The 20195-nt window shown below is 48.3% G+C and overlaps 1 protein-coding gene across 1 annotated transcript in view; it reads left to right on the plus strand.

Annotated features, from left to right (window-relative positions):
* TMEM266 (transmembrane protein 266) overlaps positions 1-20195 on the plus strand; it is a 181615-nt gene that overhangs the window by 142008 nt on the left and 19412 nt on the right. The window contains exon 5 of the mRNA XM_044660292.1: positions 17846-18032. Within this exon, the coding sequence (XP_044516227.1) occupies positions 17846-18032 (187 nt within the window). The remainder of the gene's footprint in view (positions 1-17845; positions 18033-20195) is intronic.

The raw sequence follows: 20195 nt of genomic DNA on the forward strand, positions 1-20195 counted from the left end.
CTCTCTCTCTCTCTCTTTCTCTTTCTCTTTCTCTCTCTCTCTCTCTCTCTCTCTCTCTCTCTCTCTCTCTCTCTCTCTCTCTCTCTCTCTGTCTCTATCTCTGTGTGTGTCTCTCTCTCAACCTCAGTTTTCTCATCTGTATAAGGGAATGGTTAGACTAAAGAAGATCAGGTTAGACTAGACTTCTGACTCCAAAGTCTTATGTGTCCTTGAGGACTCATCTCAGACTCAAAGTGACTGGGGTGGGGTGGAGGGTGTCTCCAGGGCTCTTTGGAGCAGAGCAAAGACCCTGAACCATTCTGCCTCCACTGGCGTGGCGTCAGGAGTCAGCCAGAGCCTCCCAGTGTGAGTGTCTCATCCGAGGACAGCGCAGCCATGATGGGGGTTCATCCCCTGAGGTCTGGCCCCAGAAGTCTGTGTGTTTTCAGCCTCTGGAGCTCCGGAAGACGGTAGGGGGAGCCCGGAGCTGCTGAAACCGCAGCCCTTGGAGGCAGCCAAGGACGGATGTACACAGCATGTCCTAGCAGCAAACAGCGGATCATAAATTCCCCCAGTCTGGAGAGGCCTTGAATTGGGGCCAAGCAGATGTCGGTCTGAGCTACCATTCGAGGTAAACAGCCTCATTTGCTGCCATGCACAGCGGAGGAGATGTCGCCACAAGGATCGCATCTTCCCTCCATAAATTAACAGCTTCAGAATTCTGCAGGGAACAGGTTGTCAGCTCGAGTAAAGTCACATTCGTGGCACAAATAGCTATAAGAAGAGAATCTCCCAACATGTCTGAGATATCTCCAATCCAGACACCTCCCTCCTGGCCCTTGTTCTCGGCTATCTTTTCTTTTGATGTGGTGTAGAAGGAAAAGCCCTGGGCTTGGAGTCAGGAGACCTGGGTTCGAATTCTTACTCTGCCATTTATGAGCTGTATGACCTTGAGAAAAGCCCTTCTCCTCTCTGAGGCTGAGCTTTCTCGTGTGCCAGTGGCCATCAGATCTCTAGATCACACAGGTCAGAGAGCTCTATCTAAGGGACCATCTAGTCCAAATGATATAAATGGAGAAACTGAGTCTCGATGAGGTGAAGCGACTTGGACAAAGTCTTACAGGTAAGTAGACATCGGAGATGAGATTTAAATCCAGGTGCAGCGATTTTAGAGATTCTGTTCTGTCTCACTAAGGACCCTTCTGGCTCTGTCAAGCAGTAATTCTGTGGTCTTTAGCTACGTGGGCATATTTCAAGCAGAGGCAAATTGTATAGAATCTACTCAGGAAAGAGCCAATAAAGAAAGACAGGTTTTCCCTAAAGAGTGACATCTGGAAAGGCAATAAATGGGAACAAACCTTCATAATTTAAAAAACACTCAAGGCCCAGCTCATCTTGGAAGAGGCAGAAAAGGAGAAAATTGGCAAGACTGCTTCTGGGTTATATTCTGCCTTGATGGAGGAGCCTCAGAAAACGTGTCTGTGGTAGTAATAGCAGGAGGAAGAGTAGTGGTACTAGTAGCAGCGATGATAACAAGGATGGAAGAAGAGAAGGAGGAAGAGGAAGAGGAAGGAGGAAGAGGGGGTAGGAAAGAGGAGGAGGAGGAAGAAAAGAGGAGGAGGAGGAGGAGAAAGAGGAAAAAAGAGGAAAAAGGAGGAGGAGGAAGAAGGAGAGAGGAGGAGGAGGAGGAAGAAGAATTGTGTGTGTGTGTGTGTGTGTGTGTGTGTCTGTGTGTGTGTGTATAGATTGTACTAAAGTTCCTTCCAACTCTCAAATTCTGCTATTCTATGATTTTCTGAGAAGGTGGAGGTTTGTCTCATTTTTATCTGAGCCCCATAGAAAAAGACAAGGTTAAGACAACAATAATAATTATAAAAGCAACCCCCTCAAAGGACTACTCATCCTCCTTCCATTTGGGTTAGGAGATGGGGAAATGGGAATGCTGGGAAATGCCAGCCAGGGTCACATAGAGCAGGGGTCACCTACGCTCTGAGAGCTGCAGTGTCTAAGAAGCCCAAGTGGGGAACCCTGAAATACTATTGAATTGGGAGGGAGGAGAGAAGCACCTCAATCAGCCTGGCACAAAGTAGGTGCTTAATGAATGTTTCTTCCCGTCACTGCTGCCAGCCCCCAGCAGTGAAATCACAGGCTTAGACCAACTGATAGCAGTAATTTCGTGAAGCCTTCCTTGTGCCATGGAAGTGACTCCAGTGGGTCTTGGTGGTGATGCCAGTATAACAGAAGTCCAACTCCAGTTGGTCCTACCAAGCCAAGAATTCAAGTCCAGGCCCAAGTCCAGGTCATAGGAGATCTGGATTAGCTAAGTACTAAGAGAATTGGTCAACTGGGCAAGAATTTCCTCCAGTAAGGCAACCCCCAAAGACTGTCTGCCAGGGTGTACCAGAAGGATGATAGCCTCTCCAGGTGGAAATGGAGCCAGTTGGGAAGATATCATCCTCTGTCCCTTCACACATCAAGTCTCTCTGGCTTTCTAAATCCCTTGTATCCATTATCCTACTTGTTTCTCGAGACCATCCGGGAAGTAGGTTAGGAAAAAGATATTGACCCCATTTTACAGATGAGAAAAACTAAAGTTCTGACTCAAAAATCAAGCGCTCTTTCCATGAAACTATCCCGTCTCACACATGAAGAATCTATCACCATCTTTTTACACAAAATTAAGAAAAGCTGTGCCCTCTGTCCAACGACACCCACCCCCCTGGCCTGTGAGGGAGTGGGTCTGGAGAGAAGAGGAGATACTATTTTTCAAAATTAGACTTTGAAGTAGGGGGCTCCACTGAAAACCAGCCTTGGCTTTGGCAGCTGGGAAGGAAGACCTTCAAGAGTGGAGACTCAGCAGAGTAAAGGGTTACGGAGAGTGCGGAGAGGAACAATGCAAAGGAAGAAGGAGAAAGGATGGGAAATTCCTCTTTAGAGAAGATGGCCTGTTGAGGCAAGAAATGTTAGCAAGATGGGGCCATCGAGAGAAGTTTTTAGAATAAAGGAGTCCAGAACATGGCTGGAGGCCGATGGGAAGGAGCCCGAAGAACAGCAGAAATACAGCACGACGTCACACCCCCTTCTCTTGGCTGCCATGTCCCGTTGTTGGGGCAAACTCAGTATCAAAATGAATTAACACAGGAAAATGTGTTAAATAGCAGTTAAATCATAGGTTATCAGGGAGAGGACGGGCACTAGCGATTGGAAGAAGCAGAAGACAGTGTCCAAGCTGCATCTTAAAGGAAAAGAGGGATTCTCGGAGGTCAGGGTCAGAAGGGAGCGAGTCCCCAGAGTGAAGAGGACCAGAAAAAGGCATGAAGACTAGAGGTGGAGTGTCATGGCTGAAGAACATAGAGAGGGCCAGACTGGCTGGGCAGCACAATGTGGGGAGGGGGCTTGAGTCCGGTGAGGCTGGAGAGGTAGCTTGGGGGCTCAGGCTACGTAAGGCTTATGTCCTACCCTGGAAACTCCAGGAAGTCACTTAGTCAGATCTCAGCTCAAAGCAAGTCATTTTGTCCACCTTATGGAGGATGGCCTGAAGTGGGGAGAGACTCGAGGCAGGATGAAGGCTCAGGAGGCTGGCACAGTAATCTGGGTGGGAGGTGATGAAGTCCTCAACTTCAAAGCTCAGCTCCTACGCCACCTCCTTTGGGAAGCCTTCTCTGATGATGCTCTCACTGGCTTCAAATTCTCACGTCTATGTTGTCTGTTTCCATGGATGTCCCCCTGCCCCTAGTTGAAGGCAAGCTCCTCCAGGGCAGACTTTTTTGTTTTCTCTACATCCTGAGTGCCTAGCCAATAGTAGACACTTGATAAAATACCAATTGGATGATCCTTGTAAGAATAACAATGGTAAGAGGCAGTTGGGTGATTTATAAAGAGCTGGCACTATTAAGAAAGGTCAGGGGTGTCCAGCTAGAAGAAATCTCACAGGCCGTCCAGTCCAACCCATTCATTTTACAGATAAGGAAACTGAGGCAGCCAAGGTTAAGTGTCTTGCCCAGGTCACACGGCTGGCAAGGCCAGATTTGAACTCAGATCTTCCTGATTCCAGGTCTGCCACCCTATCCACTGCACCACCTAGCAGCTGCCTTTTCAAGTCAAAAACTTGGGTTTGAATTTGAGTGCTGCTACAGACTGCACAACCCTGGGAGAGTGATTTAATCTCTCTGACTCTCAGTTACCTCAATTATAAAATGGAGACAGTCATTCCCGACCCACAAGGCTGGTTCCAAGACTCAGCAGAGACCATGTACGTGAAGTGCTTTGTAAACCTTTAAATCTCTCTCGGAGGACAGGGAGGACAGATGGGAAGAATCAATGAACAGTTGGAAAAGGCTGGGAAGTAGCCCCATCCCATATGTACCAGCCCCCTCCCAGCTGTGCCTCCGGCCAGAAAGAGCTGGATGATACCAGCAGAGCTGGCAGCGTTGATCGATTTAGCCTTGGGAGAGGAAACATGATGTCGTGGCAGAAAGAGAACCTGATCTTGAATCTCGAGGTCGCACTGTGCTTCTGTGGGCTTGGTTTGCTCATCTGTAAAATGAAGAATGTGGACCAGATGGTCTCTTCCAGGGCTAAAACTGTGCTCCTTTGTGGTCGCCAAAAACAGCAGCGAATGCCATAGCTGTGCCACAGATCCCAAGTGGACCCATTAACTGGTCCAGTGACTGGTGTGACTGATGAACTAAGCCCATAGGGCAACAAATCCCATAGTCCCTTGAATGCTCCTAGAATAGATCATGTGGGCAATTAATTCAGGATTCACTGGAATAGAGGCATAGTTGGTAAGAACAGAGTCAAAAGTAAAAAAGTAGATTCTCCCCCATGTGCCTAGCTCGTGCCAAGGCCTGGAGGATCTTGTGCCCAACAGTTTTCATGAAACAGAACTGGAGATCCAATGACACTATGAGTCAACATGAGCCAATATTTGATGAAGCCACCAAGAGCACTAACATAATATCACAGCATCCCAGATGAGAACCGTGATCACCCCTTGCCTTTAGAGAATATTTGGAACAAGGGAGGGGAGACAGACAGAGACAGCAATCTGAGTTCAAATCCCACCTCTGAAGTTTTTCATTCTCTACGTGACCTTAAACAAGTTTTTGAAATGATTCCCTCCCTCCCCCCTTCTGTAAAATAAGGGGATCAGACTAAATGGCCTTAGAGAGCCCCTAGAGCTTGAGCTCTAAGACCCTGAGAATAGTGATGAGAGCTGTGTAGATCATTCTGGATGCCAGATTTGGGGGAGGATATTGATCAGCTTGGAACCCCTCCACATGGAGAGGGAGATTGAACAAGACCATCAGAAAGCCTGGAAAGGAGAAGCAGCCGAGGACCCAAGGCAGACAGACACCTGGCTTGCCAGTGATTCCTTTGGTCCATTTGTCAGGAAGGAATCCCAGGGCCAGTGCTTTCTGCATGCACAGACTGACCTCCAACTTTTCTGTTTGTTGGGACGGGGAGACACAAGGACCAAAACAAAAGAGGGTCTGCCTTCAAGCAGCTTACATCCTTCCAGAGAGTCACACACAGCCTCTCTTCAAGGAAATAAAAAAAAATCCCCTGGGCAAGTCACTTAGCCATTGTCTGCCTCAATTTCCTCATCTGTAAAATGGAGATCATTATAGCACCCACCTCCCAGGTTGTTATAAAGGCAAAATGAGACCATTTTACAAACCTTAAAGTAGTCTATAAATGCTAGCTGTTGGTACTATTATTATTAGGAAGCTCTCTTGAGGGAGAGGGAAATTGTTCATTCCTGGTACCGACAGCTAGGGGAGTGGGCAGAATAGGGCTTCTGATGGATGTCCCAAGACTCAAATTGGAAATCTTTCAAAGCTCTCCCTGGGCACCATTTTGTCTTTTTTTTTTTTAACCCTTGTACTTCGGTGTATTGTCTCATAGGTGGAAGAGTGGTAAGGGTGGGCAATGGGGGTCAAGTGACTTGCCCAGGGTCACACAGCTGGGAAGTGGCTGAGGCCGGGTTTGAACCTAGGACCTCCTGTCTCTAGGCCTGAACCATTTTGTCTTGAAAGCTTTATTGGTTCTTCCTCCCTACACTCCAGTTGAAAGAGATGTCCCCCTCCTTGATTTTCCTAGGGTGCTTTTGGCAATTCTCCACATTGAATTCAAGTCCACTTCATCAATATTTGTTAATATTGTGTTTGGAATAGCAGACCCCATCAGCTAGCTAAGATGGCGCCTTCATTTGGTTGGCCAACTAGACAACTCCATTCATGATATCTTTGATCGTTAATTAGGAGAAACCTCAAGAACCATCTGTTCAAACTCCTCTTTTTATAGAGGAAGAAACAAAAACCCAGGAACATAAAGTCACACCGGTGGTCGTTGTCAGAGGTGGGATTTGAACTCAGTTCCTCTCACTCCAGATCAGTGCTCTTTCCACTATCTAAAGGGTACTTAAGAAGCCATCTAGTCCAACCCTTTCATTTCATTTTATACTTATGTATGAATGTGTTCCATCTCCCATTCCCTTAGACTCCTAAAGATCAGGGACCTTTAGGTGCCATCTTTCTGCTTCGTATCCCCCCCAACCAGCCTAGGTCCTTGCACCTAGTAGGTGCTTAGGTGCCCATAGTCCTTGCACATAGTAGGTGCTTAGGTGCCCATAGTCCTTGCACATAGTAGGTACTTAATAGATATTGGTGAAGTGAACTGGAATTCATCCACCTAATCATTAGAAGCTCAACTAGGGGAAGTCGAGTTTTTTAACTTGGGGAGTGATTTGTAAAACAGCTGATAGCTTTAATGACATGCCTCTTTAGCTGATAAAATTAGCTATCAGAGGAATAACTTATGCTATCCTTTTGCAATAATTTAAATTTATATCCAACTCCCAGTCATCTCGCTAGTGCATGGAAAGTGGCCAAGGTCGGCCTCCACTTCACCCTGCTTGTAAATCATTAGTTTGCAACTATCCCTTGATTTTTTTATTGTTCCCAACAATGGCGAAAGTAATGGAAATAAACATTGGATGGCGTCCCAGCGGCAGATGAATTTTCGGGCTGGATCGTCTGCGTAGCCGGCCCTGAGAGGATGGAGCAGAAATGACGGCTCCTCCATTAGATGCGATGAAGCCTCTCGCCAAAGTGTCCATCGATCCATCCAAGGCCACGTCAATTACGCTGGCCGGCCGGCCCATTAAGGAGAAGTGCTCAGTGCATTTATCTCCTCCTCCTCCTCCTCCGAGGCTCCTCGGGCAGATGCGTGGAGTCCGGCTCGCGCCAGGACGGGCGGCACCTCCATTCACTCTGCTAATGACGAGGGGGGCCTCCCTGTGGATCCGCAGGGGACCCTGTCGTTCTGTCTGTTTATAAATAATTGGCTAATGGATTGCAGTAAGTGGGGCTTTGACTGCACCTTAATTCTTCCCAAGTCTGTGGTTCGGGGGTGCTTTTCCAATAGCCCAGTTTGCCAAGAGCAGATACTTTGTGATCCACTTCCAGTGTGGCCTCAGGTTTTGCTCCTCACCCAGCAAAACTGAGTGAAATCCTTTTTCCTCTCCCCGTCGGACATATTCTCATTCTACAATAATAATAACTAACATTTCTGGAGGGCTTATAACAGACCAGGCACAATGCTAAGTGCTTTACAAATATCCTCAGAGCCCCAGGACGTGGGGGCTGTGATCATCCCCATTTTACAGATGAGGAAACCGAGGCAAACAGAGGCTAAGTGACTGGCTCAGGGTCACACAAGTAGCACCGACAATGCAGATCAGAAAGTATTCTCTAACTTCTTTGGCCCTGGAGAGTTGCCAGAGGCGTCTTTGAGGGGTTCTCATTCCCCCGGTATACCCAGCCAGGTCATCCAGAGTCGAAGGATCCCTATTAATGTCACTTGGCCTTGAGTAGTGATTTGTGGTTACAAGATCCTTCCATAGCCATTAGCCCATTTGATCCTCATAACCCACCCGAGAGCCAGATACAGCGAAGAGTATACCCATTTTACAGAAGAAGAAACTAAGGCAAAAACTGAGGCTCAAAGATGTGACATGACACCCCTAGAAAAGAACTCCAACCCAGCTTTCCTGACTCCCAGTTCAGTTCTTTTCCCTTCTGCACAACCCTGTCTATTCCACTTGGTCTGGAGGAAGGCAGTCAGTCAACATGCATTTATAAAGCACCTACTTTTTGCCAGACATTCAGCACAACTACATGGAGTGGAGGAAAACACTCGGGGAATCTTCTCTGCAGCATCCCTCCCACTATAATGCATGTCCTATTGGGATCTCCAGTGTGGCTTAGTAGATAGAGCATTGAACCGACTGTCAGGAAAGATTTGGGTTCAAATCTCCCATCAGATCCCAGCTCTGTATCCCTGGGTCAGTGCTCTTAACCTTTTCTGAGCCTGTTTCCCTATTTATAAAATGTAGATGTTTGTGACAGCACCTACCTGCCAGGGTAAACGGGATAACAACTGTAGAGCTTTACAAACTGTAAAGGGCTTTATACATGGGAGCTCTCGCTGTTGTTATAGCTGAAAATAGGACAGGACCAAAGGACCAGCTGAGCCACAGGACAGAAAGAGCAGGAGGAAATGGCCGTGCACCCAACTGCATCATGGAATGGTATAGCTGGAAAGGAAAGGAAGGATCAGACGGGAGAAGGGATATGCCCACCATTTTTAATAATCATCTAATGAGAGAAAAAAGGGAGAGAAAAAGGGAAGATAGAAAGGTATTGAGGAGAAAGAGAGAGAGGGAGAGGGAGAGGGAAGAGAGAGAAGAAGAGAGAAAGAGAGGAGGAGGAGGAGCAGAGAGAGAGAGAGAGAGAGAGAGAGAGAGAGAGATATGGAGAGCCAGAGAGAGAGAGAGAGAGAGAGAGGAGAGAGCCAGACAGAGAGAGAGAGGAGAGGAGAGAGCCAGAGAAAGAGAGAGAGAGAGAGAGGAAAGTGGAAAAGAGAGGACATTTATTAAGCTATGTGCCAGGCACTGGAGAGATATTAATACATCATACATGTTTATGCACATATGTATATTGATGTGCTTGTATGTGTACATGCATGTTGTGTGTATATTTATGAGAGCGAGAGGCCCCTGCCCTCAAGGAGCATACATTCTTCTGGAGGAAGCCAACACATAAAGGAGAGATGGAAATAGAGAGAGAGAGCCCCATGCATGGTGAAGAGCCCACAGGAAGTGCCTGGAGACCCAGTTCTGGGCAAGAAAAGGCAGAAGGCTCACCAAGTTCTTTCCAGTCTGCCCTGCAATGTCCTTGGCACTATCCCAGGCATCCTGGAGCATCCAAGACAAGAGCATCATAATGGTGTTGACTTCAGGGCTTCCAGGCTTTGTGATTTCATCCCTTTTACGCTGATTCTTATCCTGGGATCTTAGAACTGGATCTGGAAGGCCCCTCCGAGGCATCATATTCCACCGAATCATTTGCCTCTGGTCCATGGCTGATAATGGTCAGAATTCACCCCAAACCTGCATCTCCATCCTCATGTTGGACAGAGTGCCAGCCTGGAATCAGGAAGGCCTGGGTTCCAATCTGGCCTCAGATACTTTCTACCTGTATGACCCTGGGCAAGTCACTTAACCCCCATTGCCTAGCCCTTGCCCTTTGTCTTAGAGTGTTACTAAGACAGAAAACAAGGATTTAAGCCCCAATGTCTGGGCTTACAAAAAGTCCTCGGGGTCTTTCCCTGGCTCCATCCTATGCCTTCCGCTTTGGGTAAGCGGCTCCTTTGCCTGGCCCGAGTTTTAGAACTTCTCTAATTAGCCATTTATACTGTAAGACAGAAATGAGCCTTTTTTTGGCCCAGCACCCTTTATAGACTGGCAAAACTCTGAACTCCTTCTCCAGAATGATGCTGAAAATGTATAAAGTGTATTTTATGTCTGTACGGTGACAAGGGAAACCATCCTATTGAAACCCAGTTAGGGAGATGTTTTTCTTTCAAGCACACCCTGATCTAATGAATGCTTTGAGAGGTCCAGTGGCTAAGGAGCCAGGTTGGGTGCAGGAGCAGCTGGGTGGCTAGTGGACAGAGAGCCATGCCTAGAGACAGGAGGTCCTGAGTTCAAATCTTCCATTTCAAAAAACATCCCTCACTCAGCCACTGTGCTCAAGGTCCCAGGGCAGTCCTGGGTGCACAATGGTGACACACATCACAGCCCCTGCCCGCAAGGAGCTTTCCCTCACAGATAACCAAGCCTGAAGAGCAGGAGGACATAGAGCTGGCAGGAATCCCTAGAGGTCACCCAGTACATCCCCCTTCATTCCACAGAGAAAGAAACCAAAGTTCACCCTCCCTCCGGGTCCTTCAAAGAACATCCTCAAGATTCAAACTCAGGTCCTTTGATGTCCAAATCTCTCCTCTCCACAACCCTGAATCCTGCTTCCCAGCCACCTTGCTGAAACTTGGAGGCATTGTGACCGTGGGGTCCACACACCTCTGAGTGACCCACAGATAGACTTCAGGGGGTTGGGGAACACGGATGGGAAAAATAGGCGCTATTTTCCATTTCATCAGTTTTCCTTGGAATCCTGAGTGTTTTCTTTGATGCATTTAGAGACGTTTAAAGACATTCGGAGAAGGGGTACATTGGTTTCACCAAGTGACAACACAAAAAAGAAAAAGGGAGCAGCCCCCAAGAGCAGCCTCTAAGCACCCTGGGGGCAGCGAGACTTGTATCTTCCCCCCTGCTTCCTCTGATGCTCTATTGACATAGATAAGCCATGTTTGCTGTGGAATTGGGCAGAATCCACACACACACACACTCTCTCTCTCTCTCTCTCTCTCTCTCTCTCTCTCACACACACACACACACACTCTCTCTCTCTCTCACACACACACATACTCTCACACACACACTCTCACACTCATACACACTCTCACATACTCTCTCACACACTCACAGACACACACACACACACACACACACACACACTCATCGTCCCAAGGGGAGAAAGCTTTCCCAGGTCTCTGTGTTGGAGACTCCTTGCCCACCCAGCCCTTGGAATCCATTTGTATTTCTCCAAGTCCAGATCACAGGCACTGAGCTGGAAGGGCTCTCCGAGGCCATCGAGTCCAGACCCTGAGAGGTTAAGGAACGTGTCTTCTGGTTGCATTGATGTTGTTAGTGGTGGGTTTTGAACCCAGGTCCTCTGGGTCAGTCTTCCTTCTTTTTTTTAAACTCTTATCTTGTCTTAGAATGGATAGGAAGTGTTGGTTCCAAAGCAGAAGAGCAGGAAGGGCTAGGCAATTGGTGTTAAGTGACTTGCCCAGGGTCACACAGCTAGGAAGTGTTTGAGGCCAAATTGCAACCCAGGACCTCCCATCTCCAGGCCTGGTTCTCCATCCACTGAGCCACCCAGCTGCCCCTCAGTCTTCCTTCTGATGTTCTATGTTTCTCCTCCTGTTTGCCATTAAGATAAATTCGGGGCCCATCACATGAAGATGCACAGTTGGACCCAGTGCCAAGGAGTCACTCCACACCTATGTACTGAAGGCTCACTCTGGAACCCGTCCTGGGTGCACGGTGGAGCAAACTGGCCTTTCTCTGAAAATATTGCTGAATTTTAGAAGACACGAAGGGTTTGTGCCGGGAAAAATAATCATCCCCTGCGCTCAAGGAGCTCCCAGTCTAATTGGGGGATGACATGGAAACATCTCCAAACAAACAAGATCTAGACAAAATAAATTGGGGCTAGAGGGAAGACACTAAGATTAAGGAAGGCTGGGAAGGACTCCTCGGTGGCCCAGGCAACTCTGGAAGACTTGAGTTGGACAAGAGGAACATTGACATAGACAGACAGAGGGCATTTCCTTACTGGACACTCTACACCGAAGAAATCCTAGGTCCAGACCAAACGAATAATCATAAAATAATAATAATAATAAAATACCTGCAGAACTTAGCTCCCTGGGCCACGGGAAGGCTCCAACAAGATAAAATTATGAACGTTAGAGGAATAGAGTCTGGACCTGTGATTTCATTGACAGAAGGAATTCCTGGGGGAAGGAACTCCCTCTGCCAATGGAGATCAGCCCTATCTCGGCAATCTGGAGGCTTAAAGAATTGTCATGGGCTCGAGGAGGTCCCCTCCTAGCTGGGCTGGGTCAGAGGGAGGACTTCGGGAGCCCGGGTGCCCCTGGCTTGGAGGCCAGCTCTCTAGTCTCTGTCTCTGAAACACAAGAGACATTTCAGTTATTCTTCTGATCCTGGAAGCCAAAGCTCAGCCATAAAAATGGAAGGCGTTTGAGTATAGCTGCTAAGGCGAATGTCTCCTGGACTCCGTGTGTGAGTGTGTGTGTGTGTGTGTGTGTGTGTGTGTGTGTGTGTGCTCAGATCTTGTTAGCTGTTTGCCACTCGCCCCTCTCCTTAGACCATGGCTGCTTAGATTATTTACTTCTTATAAATAACAAATGGCGCTGAGTGCCCGGGGAAGCCATTAGCTTGGCTTGGAATGGGAACCTTCCCCCCAAAACACACACACACACTTCTGTGGTGGCAGAGATGGCAGAGATGGCTGGGAGTGCCCACCGTAAGTCTTGGTCCAGCGTGGCACCTTCTTCCCTCCCGGCTCCCCCGTGCCAAGCCATCTGTGGCTTTGTCTGTGAAGAGGCAGGAGCCAATCACTCACTCTGAGCTGGGCTAGAGGTGATGGGGCTCTGCTTGGGCAGAATGTTCATGTGTGTGAATGATGGTTCTACAGGCATCTCTCCTGGTCCCCAGTTTCGAACCCACTGAAAGACAAAAGCAAAATTTCCAAGATGGGCTGATCCATCAGTGTGGTCTGGGCATCTGGGTGTGGTGGAGAACGTTGGGCTTTGTCACTAGTGGAGCTGTGGAGATGGGCCAGCCTGAGCCATCACCCCTCTTATTTCTCAAGAGCCCGCCTCTTTGCTGCCTTCTGGACAGGGGGTCTTGGGTTCAAATCTGACCTCAGACACTTCCTAGCTTAGGCAAGTCACTTAACCCCAATTGCCTCAACCTTGCAGTTCTCCTGTCTTGTTGCCGATACTTAGTATTAATACTAGGACAGAAGGTAAAGGTTTAAAAAAAAAAACACAGAAGGTAGTGAGTTAATTTTTACTGAAGGTATTCAAGCAAAAATTGGATGGACGTGTGTCTGGCAACTCTTTGTAGAGGGAATGATTGTTCTGGCCTGGGTTGGGCTGGATGGTTCCTTTCAGTGCTGAGATTTTGTGACTCTGTGCCCTGGTCCAAATGCCTCCTTTTATGGAGCCGTGACTTGTCAAAGTGGAATGATAGGAGTGTCAACTCCTTAAGAGCTGGGGCTGTTTGGCTTTCTCTGTTCCTAGCACCTGGCACATAGTAGGTGTTCAGCATGTGCTTGTTGAATTGAGTTCAGTGCCCTGTTTGGTTTGGCATTTCATCCATGACCCAGAGGAAGGCATGGCTGACATTTTTGAGTGGCACAATGCTGGGAGGCTCAGTCAGGATCCAGAAGCTCCCCCAGAGGACAGCTTACTAGGCAGAATCTGAGATGAAATTGAACAGGCATAAATGTACATTTTGACACTTGGGCTCCCAAAATGTTCTGTACATAGTCGGGTGATTCGGGTGAAAAAGACCAGGAATGACGAGCTAGTCCCCACCTCTCCTCACAGATGTACGCTCACGCGGGCTTCTTGCTTACTCCTAATTATGCAGACTCAGGGTCCTTTGGCATCTCTTTAAACCCTCTTTTCTCATACAGAAACTACCAGAGGCTCAGTTTCTTGTTCCTTCCAGGGCTTGGTCATCCCAACTCCCTAAATGCTGCTATTGATCCAGGGGAATTGATCAGCACATGATGCGAGGGCCATAACTTCTCCGGTCTTCACAAAGAGTTGTCATTTGGCCCTAGAGCCATTTACCCATGCCCTTTTCTCATCTATAAAATGGGCATACTTGCTCTTCCTCTCCCTTGGCAAATGCCTGACTGTCCTCTATTTCACTTGAATTTTTTTTATATAACCCTTATCTTACATCTTGGAGTCAATACTGTGTATTGGCTCCAAGGCAGAAGAGTGGTAAGGGTGGGCAATGGGGGTCAAGTGACTTGCCCAGGGTCACACAGCTGGGAAGTGGCTGAGGCCAGATTTGAACCTAGGACCTCCCGTCTCTAGGCCTGGCTCTCAATCCACTGAGCTACCCAGCTGCCCCCTTCACTCGATTTTTGAACCCTATTCTCATTCATTCATTCATTCAATGACTCTTCCCTACTATGTCACAAGCACACCCAAGAACTGAGTCTTGCCATCGACAAACCAGCCACCCACATCAGGAGACCAACCACACAGATGGCTCTCTTTCAGTCCAGGGTGATGATTAGTCATTGTGGGTGGCAGGGCAGGAAGGTTGCACCCTCCCGTACAGTTATCTGCCTTCCCTACAGAGTTTCTCCCTTCATACCTGGAAGCCTTAGTGGATTGCATAGTGGATTGAGTCAGCAGAGGGACGTTGAAGCCAAAAATTAATGTGACCTTCGGCTGCATTAATGGAAGCATCAAGGCCATAATGAAGGAAGGGATTGGCTTGTTGTCCACTCCTGGGTCATATTCCGTTGGAATGTTGTGTTTGTTTATGAACACATTTTATGAATGAATGAATGAATGAATGAATGAATGAATGAAAAACCACTAATGAAGGACTTACTACATGCCAAGTACTGGGCTAAGGTTGGAGGATACAAATAGCAACAGAAGGGTCCCTGCTCTCAAGGAGCTCACCTTTGAATGGAAATGCATTGGCAAGTTAGAAAGACAAACAAGAAGGCAAGTAGGTGGCTGGGGGATTGAGAGCCAGGCCTGGAGATGGGAGGCCCTGAATTCAAATCTTGTCTCAGGCATTTCCTAGCTGCGTGACTCTGGGTAGGTCACTTAGCCTCCATTGCCTAGCCTTTACCTCTTCTGCCTTGGAATTAATACATGTTATTGGTTCTAAGATATAAGATACAGGTTTAGTTGTTTTTGTTAAGAGTCCTGGAATTGGAGTTAGAGGGTGTGGGTTCAAATCGCAGCTAGGATACTCACTGTGTGATGCTAGGTAAGTCTCATCACCTCTCTGGGTTTCTGTTTACTGTTTTGTAAAATAAAGCTAGCTTTAAATCTGTGACCAAGCAGGGAGGAAGTCATTGTTGTCTAGACTCTTTGAAGGGTTGTCTTGAAGAACAAAGTTAAACTAGTTCTACTTGGCCTCCCAAGGGCAGAGCTAGATCAAAATGATAGAGAAAGTATTTCTTTTTTGTCTTTGTCTCTTCGGCTCCTCACCAGAGCCTGGCACACAGTTGGTAGTTAATAAGTGCTTGTCAAACAGTGAGAGCTCGTCCAAAGTACACCTTGGTGTCTCGGGAGACAGCGAATTCCTTGTCACTGGAGATCGTGGGCAGAGATGGCTGAGAAAACGCTTGTCGGGAATCTTCTACAGAGGATTCCTCCTGGGTTGCGCCTTTGGCCAAAGGGTCTGGGATTTCCCGGCTCCCATTTGTGAGAGGGATGCCCTCTGGCTGAGGTTAGAGAGCAGAAACTACATCCAAGGAGGGAAGAGGATTGGGGGGCGACACCAAAAACTATCTGGGCGGAGAAGAGAACATTGGGGAGGGAGGGAAGGAAGGAGGAGGGGCGCCATAACTGTCTTCGAGGAGCCAGCATTGGTTAAGAGGTGGTCAGGGAGAGGGTTCGGACCAAAGATGGGGCGAACAGGCTCAAGGTTAGGTTGAGGGTTAGGACCCAAACGAGGCCGAGATGGGGGGCAGCCCGTGAGCCCGGGGTCAGCTCTGCCTGGAGACTCGGCCTGCGGCTGGAGTTGGGGTTCACTTTCTGTTCAGAGGGAGGAGCAAACCTGAGGCCAGCGTTGGGGCACAGTTTGCCTTCTGGCTTAGGGCTCGGGCTAAAGCTGGAAGGAGGGTTCCATGGAAGCCCGTTTGTATACAGGGACGGCTCTTGTCGGGGCTGGGACGAGGCTGAGGTTAAAGCTCGCTCTGGAGACGGAATGAAGAATGCTTTGAAGCTCAGAGGCAAGGCTTGAAGGCTGTGGCTCGGTCCTACGTCTTCTCGTAGCTGGAGAACAGAGCCAGGCAGGCAGCGCCCAGAGCCGCGAGCCGGCGGGGCTCTCCTTGCTCTGTCCAAGGTCCCACCGAGCTCCCTGGGCGCCGTCCGCCACCCGTATCCCAGGGCTCTCAGCGAGGAGAGGCATGTAAGCCGAAGCGTGGAAGCCCCCGGGCCACGCGGGCCGTCCCTCCTGGGGGGGGGGGGGGGGAGGAGGCCCGAAGACGGGGACGATGGACTTTTCAGAGCACGAGGGAAAGCTATTTCATGCCTGGACAGTCGGCTGGCAAGGGGACCTGCTGGACCAAAATGAGCCGCTGTCTACGCTTTGACCACTAGGTGGCACTGAAGGCACTTCTGCTCTGAACTCTCTTGGTCAGCTCTGTGGCCAGCATTCCCCTGGGTCCTGGGCAGCCTTAGAGCTCAGACCTCCCCTGGATGAGCCGGGAAGGGGGCGCGGACCTACTTTTCCTCGATGTCTAGATATCGCCTCGACCTAAGATATGGTCAGGAAAAGCTTCTACTCATCCCTGGAAATTCCATGGCACATGAGCCTGCTCAAAGGGGGAAGGGAAGGGGATAAGCATTTATTAAGCGCCTACTATGTGCCAGCCGCTGCACTAATTTGATCCTCACAACCACCACAAGAAGCAGGGTTATTACCTCTCTTTTTACAGTTACTGTAAACTGAGGTTGGCAGAAGCAACGTGACTCACCCAGGGTCACACAGCTAGAAAGTGTCTGAGGCTGAATTTGAAATCAGGAATTCTTGGCCCTCCCAGAGCATCCTTTTTTCAGAGGACTAGGACGTTCTAAGAGGGCTGAGCTCTACGGCAGACCCAAGGCTGGGTTTCAGCAGACAGAGTTTGTGGATCTGGATCTCCCCAAAGACCATCCAGTGGAGAAAAGAGAATCCACAGAAGTGTGGTCCTGGGCTTGCCCTAGAACCCTGGGTCCTTCTTCAGCTTGGGCCCTTCTCCTGGTCTTCTACTGTGTTTTACCTCTTCCTAAGAGAATTGTAATCAAATCACCACTGTCATTGCTTCTACCAAAAAATTGGCAATTGACTCCCAGTTGTTCCATTTCCTCCCCTAAGACTTCCCAGACCCCAGTTCCCTTCCTTGGTCACTACTATGGAAACACATGCCTGCAGGGATCCATCCATGCGTCCATGCGTTTATATAATTATATATTTATTTCATACATATAAAATTTATTTTTATATATAATTACATATGTTTATGTAATTATATATATGCTTATATAATTATCTCTAAAATATGCATGATAGACATGCATATAGAAACTATATGATCTCATTTGATCCTCACAAGTTGGGTACTATGATTAGCCCCATTTTACAAATAATGAGGCAAATAGAGGTTGTCACTTGCCAAAGGTCACATAGCTAATGAGTGTCTATGGCCAAATTTGAACTCAGATCTTCCATAGGTTTAGAATTAATACAAGGTACGTGATATACCCAACATTTACAGCCCTGGAGCTTAAATCCAGGTCTTCTGATACCAAGTCAGAATTCCAGTTTGACTTAACTAGCATTTATTAAGGATCTACTGTGTACAAGTTACCATGCTGGACAATAGGAATGTCCTGCTCTACTGGGCAATAAAACAAGCTAAATAAATGCTGTTTATACAAGGTATCTAAGGTTGGGGTCTCAGGATGGCTTCCTGGAAGGGCAGGTCTCCCCGACATCATAGTGAGTCTTACATGGGAGAAGAGCTTCCAAAGATGGTCCTCCCGAATGGGTCAAATCTCATTCCCCTCTACCCACCCATGCAGGACCAATAATCCATTTCCCTTGATCTTCCAGTTTGAAATCCGGCAGCTGCGAGCACACCTGGCCCAACAGGACCTGGACCTGGCGGCCGAACGAGAGGCAGCCCTGCAAGCCCCTCATGTCCTCAATCCTCAGAGCAGCGCGAGGTACAAGGTGGTGGACACGGGGGACTCGGACGATGAGACCACGGAAAACATCACGGAGTTGCGGCCCCCTCACGGTGAGTTCCTCCTGACCCTCTCAGCTCAGGGGATGCTACTGAGCAGATGGAGACCCACCTGGAGCTCTGAAAGTCTTAGCTGTCAGACCTCTGCGGGGTCCCCACATTCCTCTGGACAGACCATTCTCCGGTATTCCCATCATTTCTGCATGGGGACTTCCCTAGCAGAGCTGCCTCTGGTCCCCTCCTCCTTGACAATCTCAATAATATTAACAGTAATGATAACGGTGCTTGAGGGGGCACATGCTTCAATAGATAGAGAGCCACAAAGACTGAAGTCTTTGTGACACTTCTTAGTGTGAGGAGACCTATACAGAGAGCATCGTGGGCTCAGGGGTCTCCTGGCACATACGCAGCATCCCAGGCATGCATTTCAGGAGACTCTCAGACCCACTTGTCAGAGGTCGGGGTGCAGAATCTTGGCTCGGCTTCCCCCTCACAGACTCTATTTCAAGGCACCCTAATAATAATTCTTATTATTTTATTTATTTAACATATATTTATATATAATTATATTTTTAATTTATAATGTTAATGATGTATTACTATTATTATTAGAGCATGATGGAGGCAGCCATATAAGCATGGGAGAATTACATGCAGTATTTTGACTCATAACCAAAAGAATAAAGGAAAAGGAATATAACTCAATATAAAATCAACACCCCCTGAACTATATTCCATTATATTTATATTAGATCTTCAGAGGGAATAGGGAGCCACTGGAGGTTATAGAGCAGTGACATATGATTTAGGAGAATTATCTAGCAACTATGTGACAGACCTCTCTCAACTCTAGAGCCATCACCCTTTGAATTATTTCCTATTTATCCTAATATTATGACTAACCGGGACATAATTTCGCTTGTTGTTTCCCCCATTAGATTGTAAGCTACTCGAAGGCAGGGACTGACTTTTGCCTCATTCTGCATCCCCAGTACTTAGAAGCACATAGCAAAGGTTTAATAAATGTTTGGGGGTTTTTTTTAACCCTTACCTTCTATGTTAGCATCAATACTAAGCATCAGTTCCAAGGTAAAAGAGTGGTAAGGACTAGGCAAGTGACTTGCCTAGGGTCACACAGCTGGGAGTTATCTGAGGCCAGATTTGAACTCAGGTCCTCTGTTCTCCAAATCCGGCTCTCTATCCACTGAGCCGCCTCGCTGCCTCCATAACTCCATAACTGTTTGTTGACTGCTGACTGGAGGATGGAATGGGTTGAGGAAAAGCTCGAAGTAGGGAGACTCATTAGAAGGTGAGTTTGGTAGCTACGTGAGTACGTAGGAGGTCGTGGAAAATATTATGACGTCAGAAATCATGAGAGTCCACAATGGATGGGATGTGGCAGGGGAGGGGCGAGAGCTCAGAGCTTGCCACCGAGGTCGCCAGCCTGGGCCGTTGGGAGGTGATGGTCCACAGGATGGCGAGGCAGGAGTCACAGGCAACCCCTTCTCTCCATAGAGATTCCATCCACCACTCTGACAAACAGACCCAAGTTCCTCTGCGTTCGCCCCCCTCAAAGCACCCCCAGCCCTGCTTCTCCCTGTGGCTGACCTACACGCCTTCTCCCAGTCCCAGCCGCCAAACAAGTGGCCGTCATCCCCATCTTGCCTTTCCTCAGTCCCCTCCCCGCACCGACAGCAGGTGCTTTGGGTTCTGAGCTTGTCTGTCGGCTGTTTCAAAACCAGAACCAAGGGCCGGAGCTATGGAGAGGATGGACACACAGATGACCCAAGGGAGCAGACACGGCAGCTCTCAGGGGGCCACCCACGCGGGTCCTTTCCCCCAGGCTTTAGTCCATTGGTGGAATTGAAGTGAGTCTTGCCCTATTGCTGAGGAGTCGTGCAATTCTGCTTAGCTGCTGTAATTCCTCCTTTGGCATCTGACTGGGAGGTACCAGTGCGGGGGGGTGGGGGGCAGACAGACAGACAGAGATAGAAACAGAGACAGAGAGAGATAGAAACAGAGACAGAGAAAGAAAGAGAGACAGAGAGAGAGAGAGAGAGAGAGAGAGAGAGAGAGAGAGAGAGAGAGAGAGAGAAAAGAAGAGACAGAGAGAGAGAGAGACAGAGAGAGAGAGTGAGACAGAGACAGAGAAAGAGAGAGAGAGAGAGAGAGAGAGAGAGAGAGAGAGAGACAGAGAGACAGAGAGAGAGAGAAAAA

The sequence above is a fragment of the Gracilinanus agilis genome, chromosome 2 (genome assembly GCF_016433145.1).
Source record: "Gracilinanus agilis isolate LMUSP501 chromosome 2, AgileGrace, whole genome shotgun sequence".
In the NCBI taxonomy this organism is placed as follows: Eukaryota; Metazoa; Chordata; class Mammalia; order Didelphimorphia; family Didelphidae; genus Gracilinanus; species Gracilinanus agilis.